An 8,695-nucleotide genomic window follows, 5' to 3' on the forward strand; every position below is an offset into this window, starting at 1 on the left:
CTCCTCCTCCAGCTAAAAATACCTCTTGGCTGAGTTAAATGACAAGACTCCACTATTCCCCAACATAAGTAAAATAAGAAGAGTTTGGGTAGTCCCAAAAATCTGAACTTAGTGATGCTTTCTCCATAACTGGAGAATGTTAATCAGCATCTCATATATTTGGTACCTCTATGTTTGTAATCATAACATGCAGTCTCCTTGTGCAAGCATCATTTTTTTTGCATTTTTCTATGTAGTATGAACTGTTTCAGTTTCTGTATCTAGTTTAACATCTGTACCCTTCAAACATCCATATACTTTTCTACAAAACTCTATCCAAAGCTCATGTGCTGCTAGTTTTACTGCTGAGACTTGAAARCCATCTGCAGAAAACCTAGGAGGAGGCTCTTCAGACATCAGAGGGTGTCCATTTGCCCCCAGACTTACAAAAACTGTTTTAAATAGAGCTAATTCCAGTATCTACTTCCACAAGCAGACTGTGCCTAAAGCACTGAAGGATGCCTATGCAATCATGCTTTGTGTATGCATATATGAGAGATACATATTCTTGAGTAGAGAACTGAGCTGTAGTTCTCAGGAAAATAGGATGAGTTCAGGCTGGGAACCAACAACATTAATCCTGTGAGACACAAAAGGACCATTCATCTTCAAATCCTGCAGCATAGGCTTAATACTCCATGTAAACTGGGACAACTGATAGAGGAAATGAGAAGGAAACATCCCTTATAACAGATTGTTTTCATCTAGTAATTAACATAAAATTCTGTTCTTCTCTCTCATTTGTATTGTTGCGTAAAACACATTGTAAGTACCTGAGCTTTCTTGTAATTTAGGCTTCAGATACTGTATAAGTCTCTCTAAAATTGACCCAAGCTTTGGTTCTAGAACTACAATGTTCCTATATTCCTCCCAAGTGGCCTGTCCCATCGTCCACATTCTGCGTACTTTCTTCTTCCATTTGAATTTTGCCAGGAGCTCCTTAAATTTAATTGCAGTTACACTTTCCAGAACATGCATTTTATCACTCACACAGTGCATCTGCCTAGTCTCTATTTGCCTATGTACACATAATCCTGCTGAACTCATGCAGGATTTGTGAAATACAGCTCTTGTACTTTCTGTGTACTACAGAAGTATGTGTATTTGTGTTCCATGCTCACATGGTCTCAGCCTGCTTATGTGTCTCAACTATTTCCTAAACTGGCTACAAGCCTGTTTCTAGTGTAGATTGGACCTTAATAACATAATGATCTGATAAAGAAACAATGAGTTGTCAACTGGCAGCCTAATTGCTATATTCAAAGTCCATGCAAAGTCTCAGACTGTAAGAACCTTGGAGAAGAAATCAGAGTCACAGGATCGGTAAGGTTGGAAGGGACCTCTGGAGATCATCTAGTCCAACTCCCCTGCTCAAGCGGAGTCACCTCGAGCATTTTAGACAGGACTGCATCCAGGCGGGCTTTGAATAACTCCAGCAAAGGAGACTTCAAAACCTCTCTGGGCAACCTGTTCCACTGCTCCGGCACTCTCACAGTGAAGAAATTCCTCCTCATATTCAGGTGGAACTTCCTGTGCTTCAGTTTTTCCTCGTTGCCTCATGTCCTTTTGCATGGGACAACTGAAAAGAGTTTAGCCTCATCCCCTTGACATCCCTCCTTCAGGTACTTGTACACATTGATAAGATCCCCCCGCAGTCTTCTCTTCCCCAGGCTGGAGAGGCCCAGCTCTCGCAGCCATTCCTGATAGGGCAGATAATCATCTCCATATTTAATAAATATTAATAGTTATGCATTCTCCAGTTACATCCCAGAATCATCACTCTTTCTGGATCTTCTCAGTTTTTCTATTTGACAGATGATTGTTGAGCACACTTGGTAGGTTTCCCTACTCACCAGAGGACATGCTACAGACTTTGGGTACTGTAAGACTGCATGAAACAGAACTCAACAAATATGATATCTGAATTAATGCTAAAGTGATTTCTTTGGAAATTTCATCTGATTTAATAGATTTTCCATTTGACAAAGTAACTAGTGAGTTAGATTCAATAGCTATAAAACTGCTTATACAATCTGATGAATGGGTATCTAATTCAGAATATAGCATACCCTAACAAAACTGGATTTTGTACTAGATTCATCAGGGAACATGGTATTGCTTTTCATGTGGCAACTATATAAATTTCAGTGGATGACATCTAGTTTTCATTAGTATCAATTTTCATAATCCTGTATTATTTCAAAACCTAATTTGACCAGAATGACTTCCCAGACCTCTCAGCCTTCACAAAAATAACTATAAAATAGAAGTAAGATCAGGAATATCTAATTATAGTGTTCTGCAGATGGCATACAAAATTTTCTAAAGAAAAATCTGTCATTCCTCATTTTGAAATACATACTTTATGAAAAATAAGAGATTTGTTTTTAACTGAGTAGTCATTATCTGAACATATATCATAGATGTAGAAATCGTAATTAGACTATAAAACATAGAGCATCTATTTTGCAGAATATACATCTAAATCTTATGTGCAGTAATTTCAATTTTTTATGTGTAAATATATCATATCTTTCATAAGCAGTGTAGTTTAAAAGACCACAGAGACTAGAAACTAGTCATAAAACAGGACCTGCTACATCTGAAAATTATCTGCTTTGTGGCTTTGTATGAAGTCTCAGTTTCCACAAGGAAAAAAGGAGAAAATTACTCAAACGAACATCTGAGAGGACCAAAATTCAAATGCAGGCTGGTGTACATCCAAAATTCTACAGTCCTGATTTCCAGTTAACCAATCATGACCAAAGATACTATAGCCAGTGGAAAAGGAATGCAAAAAAAGAGATTCAGGAAATTCAGACTGACAGCTCTGATTGTGTTTTTTTTCTAGAAACTGAAATGGAATTGATTCAGATGTCTGGCTTTTGCATTTAGTATATWAGTATTTAGAAATAAAGAGCTGTGAAAAACAGCTAATACAATTTAGAAGGTCATATACAGATCTGGCATACTAATTACTAATGAAGTTAGTGATAGCTACGTACTTTGCATGCAAGAGGCTGAACTTGTGAACATCAAAACAACCTCCAAAGGAGTCTAATAGTCTAATAAGAAGTCTAGAGGCATAATTAAAAAAAACTTACAGAAAAAAAAAAATCCAGACCATGGGATAAGGAAAACTTTACATGTATCAAAAACTGCCTTTGAAAAGATAATAACAATGCACTGAGAAAAATACATTAGATTTCACTTAGTATTTGAGTATTTAATTTATAAAACAATTAACATAATCAGAGGAGTAACACAGTGATAGGCACCTAAGGAACGGACAGAATTAGATATACAGACAGATGTATACAGATGGATGCATGAGTAAAAAAGGACTATACGCTGTTACTGGATATTTATATTCTACTTGGGCATAAGTGTTTGTATGAAATAGAGAAACTCCTCATTCTCAAGGCAAAAATTTTGCCACAGACCATGCTTTCTCCAAATACCAGAAAATCTATTTGATAGCCATGCTGCACATCTCTTCCCCCAGTAACTGTCCTCTCCTTTGTACCCAAACGCCACTTGAAACAGCCCAAAGAAAYCCAAGTTTCCCAACCTTTTCAGTTGCTGGAATGAAAAGCTGTGCTAAGGTTTCCCCAGGCTGGCCCCAGTGTGGAGGCAGCTGCACAATAGCATGGCCATAGATCCACCTCAGGTCACAGGAGGACAGACTGCAAAGGCTCAAGTCAATGGCACAGGGGTCCTCTCAAAGCTCACCCATGTTGGTCTTAACCATATCCCGAGGCACTCTCAACTCCTAGACATTCCTGGCACACATCAAAGATTCAAAATCATAGTGAGAACAAAGCTGTAGACCTTGAAATCTCATTCTGCTGTTGTTACCTCTTTGTAGGTCCCTTCTAAAGCTGCACAAGAATACACTCAAGAAAGAATTACATTGAGTAACTACTTTTTACCATCCCAACACCAGTGTGAAAGACAGAGGGCTTACAGCTAGGGTGCTCTGGTCATAATCCTTGAACTGGATGAAGATACTGATCTCTAAACAAATTTATTATAGCAAGTAATAATGTGATTGTAGTGGGCTAGTTCTATGCTTTTCACTGAATGSATCATCCTAGCACTTAGTAACAAACTTTAGTAAAATGATGGTTAGTATTATGTAATGCAGCTATTTCTCTAGCTTGATGTCTAAACAATAATTCACTGAGTATCTTACCTGGTTTTAGGTGAGCAAATGGAATTTCACCTGTTAACAATTCCCAGAGACACAAAGCATAGCTGAAAACATCAGCTTTTATAGTGTACCTTGTACACTGAGTGAATACCTCAGGGGCCATCCAGCGTAGGTTCTGTACATCAGGAAACATCAATAATACATTAACACTGTTTTGTACCTGAGGAGTGTATCTTCTCTTGTATTTATGTATTTGCCTTACTTTCTGTTCATTTTCTTATATTCTTGCCTCCCTTCCCCCATAAGGTAACAAGCAAATTCATCAGGAAAAAAAATTCACCAGAGTATGCAAAACTCAGAAAGCAAATTACTGTACTTTATACATGACAGCATTAGGATAATGTCTACATTAACCCCATAAAGCCAGTTTAATCAGGCTTTAAACATGAATAGTGCTGTAGTAAAAACAAAACATCCAGCCTTACACAGTCTGGACATTATGCTATAAGATCTGAGCATGCCACATTATAATGATTAACTACTACTCCAGTCGGTAGCTGGAATAACAGAAATGACAACTGTGTTGGGTGGCTGCCTCCTCTCCAGGCATCTCACTGCTTTCCACAGAAGCTATTTTGAGGCTGCTTCACAAGCAACTAGCCTCTCAATGGAGCCACTGGGTCTTTTTGCAGGGTCTTTTTGCAATTTTTTTGCACTTGAATAATTTAATCTACATTCTTTGCAAGACAGCCCTTCTAAGTGAAGTATCATCAAACCCACACAGGAACCAGGCCTGCAGCAGCTGTACTCCTGAACCATTGAGTGCATATTAATGTTTGTTAAAAGGATGATCACCAAATTACGGTTTTAGGCATTGCATGTTTTAATCCAAAATCAGTGATTATGACGATGCAAAGTTTCATGACAATAGTGTGACATACAGAATGCATCTGGACTAAAACTTGTGAAGCCAGTGATAATATCACAGAATCATAGAATCAGTAAGGTTGGAAGGGACATCCGGAGATCATCTAGTCCAACCTCCCTGCTCAAACAGGGTCACCTAGAGCATGGTAGACAGGGTTGCATCCAGGCAGGCCTTGGAGATCTCCAGAGAAGGAGTCTCCACAGCCTCTCTGGGCAACCTGTCCCAGTGCTCCGTCACTCTCACAGGGAAGAAATTCCCCCTCACGTTCAGGTGGAACTTCCTGTGCTTCAATTTCTGCCCATTGCCTCTTGTCCTGTCACATGGGGCAACTGAAAAGAGTTTGTCCCCATMCCCTTGACACCCTCCCTTCAGGTACTTTTYATCTTGTAAAAAGACCCTCTGTGAGCAATGTGTTTGAAACAGAGAAATGCTGAATAACTGACTTCCTAGTAGAAATAGGGACCACCTGTCAGCAACACGGGTTTATAAGTGGGGCTGGGTGGATACAAAACCGGGACGTCTTATTAAGGATTTTTCAGGCATTAGAATCCAGATGAGAACCTCATAAAAATATTGTTTTCTATTGCAGAATAAGAAACTTCTTTCTGAGTGCAAAACAGAAAATATACTTTGTGTTCACTGATACCTGCTACTAAAAAGGTTGATCTCTAATATTTAAAGGAGAGGGAAAAGAAAAAAGAAAACACAAAGGAGATACAAAGCTGTACCACAGCATCTTTTCTAGCAAAACATTTCTAATGTAATTTTCTCCTAACCTGATTTTGCCTACATATTTTATACTAATTATGGGGAACAAAACAAGAAACAAACCCCAGGTTGTTTTGTCATGTTGTCTTCATCCAGTGATTGCAAAAATCTAGATTCTGAAACAAAGAGAACACAAGAAAAGGTTTTACTGTCAATCCACTACAGATACTCCCTAATTCTACAAAATTATTGGTAAAAAAAAAAAATCTTTTATGACATTGTGTTTGAAAATCCAGAGGAACAGCGATAGTTTGTTTTTTAACAAGGATGCATGCAGATATTCACACTTATATGCCAAATTCAGCACTGGTATAAATCTACAAAGCTCCACTGACATTAATAGCAGTTTACAGCAGGTAAAGATTCATCTTAGAATTTGTGAGCTTGTGATTATTTGTACTGGTCAATATATCTAGATTTACAACAAACAGTAACTGAGCCCTGCATTAAAATTCAAGCCTGTCAGTCTTATTTAATGTTAGAGAGGAAGTSCAGCTAAGAACGACAAGATCTTGCATGAATATAGTAAAGGTGATATGTGATATATTTTATGATACATGAATAAGTCCTCAACCAGGAATCTGACATATGAGAAAAGTACACTTGCAGTTGCATCTGTACAAATAAGAGTATTTTCAGCAGCACTCCAGGTAAGTAGAAGAGAACAATAATAGCTCTTTCAACCACTCCCACATGTTTCAGGCCTTATGCCATCTCCTTACTCCTGCAACCTGGGTAACAGCAAATCTGGGTCAGCACTGCAGTTAGGGGTTCTGCACAGATATGGCCATGCTGATATCACCCTCTTCTGCTTATGTTAGCTGATGTTCATGCATTTCTACTTATCACATCTGTGTTGATATGACAGAGTAACAAGGGCCGTATCTGAGGTAGTAGTTCTTGAGGCAGTTAGGTCAAACACATCTCCCTAAACTCTGCTCTTGCATCAACAAGAATGTGTTTCTACAGAGCACTTCTACTTGACCAATAAACAGCATACCAATGCATGAGACACAGATTTGTAAGGTATAATTTGGTCTAATATCAACCAAAGTTACTAAGGTCCACAACTGAAGAACTACAATTTGCCCTCTCAACTAAAATGAAAGAAACGTGTTCTATTGCCCTGGGGTTTGGCTGGTAACAACCACAGACTTGCACAGTAACGCTGTTCTGATTGCTTCTCATGAAAGATGAGGACACATTCTCTATTAGAGGGATTTTTCACTCCACCTCTTCCTCTAACCTACCATTAAAACTTACCTAAAACTGAGACACATCCATCTCACTATCATCTAGGCTTCATTCTCAGAGATACCATGAGGTATTCCGCAGCACTGCTAACTTAGATGAGAAAAAAAAGATAGGGATAGTCTCATCCCTAAAAACTTTTTCTTTTCTCTATAAAGAAATGAAGAGCAACTTCATCAACTTTCTGATTTTTCTTAGTCAGCATATGCTTATTTTTAGAGAATTTGAGGTCAATTATAGATTGTTCATAAAAATGTCTCACCTCCAAAGTCAGCAACAACAGCATGGCCATCCTCATACAGAAGAATATTGTGACTGGAAAAAGACAATTATTAGAACAGACAGTTATTTGATAGTGCAAAAAAACAGTGAAAAAACAGTGAAGATTTTTGATTGATAGCTTGAATAGTTGAMGTCTTAAGGCCTTCAGCTCATTTGCTTGAAAAGATAAATGTCTATAGATAAACCACCTTTAGATACACTCACATTTATTATCATAAAATACACAGATTAACTCTGAGAAGGCAAATCCAATAGCTTAATAAATGAGAATGTCAGTTTCTACTCAGTATTGGACAAAATAATTTCTGTAATTAGTTACAGATCAATTATAACAGCTTAATTATAAGCACTGGATCTGAAGGATGAAGTGAAGATGTTCGAAGATAAACATAGAGCTACCCTTTAAAAGTAATTAYATAGTCTGATTTTTTTTCTCTTTTAAGGCTTACATAAGTTCATCATCTTAATTCCTAAGTCATGTGTATGTATAGAAGGACAGGAACAGATCCGAAGACTACATATAGGATGGATCACTAGAAGCCATAAGAAAACCATTAAGCTAGGGAAAAAATATATTGTAATATTTTAGAGTGATTTAAGAGATTCTTGCCCTTTTCTCCTCTCCAGAACACCCAGTACTGTCACAGTTTCCGTTTTCAATACCTGAAAAAGTATATTAAGTCAGCATCATTCACCTCAAGTGTCTGTGCTTCTGAAGAGATTTCAGTGGGAGCAATGAYGAAGAAATTTCTTGACTAATCTGAACATGCCCTATTTCTTAGCTGGTACCATGGGCTATCTTGACGTTAGTGAATTAGAATCACAGAAAAGTTTATATTGGGAAGGGTCATCTGGTCCAACTCCTTCCCAGAACTGTGCTAACATCAAGTCAAGTCACTCAAGGCCTTGTCCAAGGACATTCTGATTATCTCCAACTATGGAGATCAGAGATCATACAATCAGTAAGGTTGGAAGGGACATCYGGAGATCATCTAGTCCAACCTCCCYGCTCAGCACCGTCACCTAGAGCATGGCAGACAGGGTTGCATCCAGGTGGACCTTGAAGATCTCCAGAGAAGGAGACTCCACAACCTCTCTGGGCCACCTGTTCCACTGCACCGCCACTCTCACATGGAAGAAATTCCCCCTCACGTTCAGGCAGAACTTCCTGTGCTTCAATTTCTGCCCATTGCCTCTTGKCCTGTCACATGGGACAACTGAAAAGAGTTTGTCTGCAACCCCTGACACCCTCCCTTCAGGTACTTGTACACATT

General features: G+C 38.4%; 1 protein-coding gene across 1 annotated transcript in view; it reads right to left on the bottom strand.

Annotated features, from left to right (window-relative positions):
* The window catches only part of TNNI3K (TNNI3 interacting kinase), a 109,542-nt gene that overhangs the window by 30,259 nt on the left and 70,588 nt on the right, over positions 1 to 8,695 (bottom strand). The window contains exons 18-20 of the mRNA XM_085309826.1: positions 7,402 to 7,454; positions 5,952 to 6,004; positions 4,235 to 4,367 (exon numbers count right to left, since the gene is read on the bottom strand). Coding sequence (XP_085165952.1) covers positions 4,235 to 4,367; positions 5,952 to 6,004; positions 7,402 to 7,454 — 239 coding nt within the window. The remainder of the gene's footprint in view (positions 1 to 4,234; positions 4,368 to 5,951; positions 6,005 to 7,401; positions 7,455 to 8,695) is intronic.

This window comes from Rhea americana, unplaced genomic scaffold (assembly GCF_003343005.1).
Source record: "Rhea americana isolate MKP2758 unplaced genomic scaffold, rheAme1 scaffold_304, whole genome shotgun sequence".
NCBI classification, from domain to species: Eukaryota; Metazoa; Chordata; class Aves; order Rheiformes; family Rheidae; genus Rhea; species Rhea americana.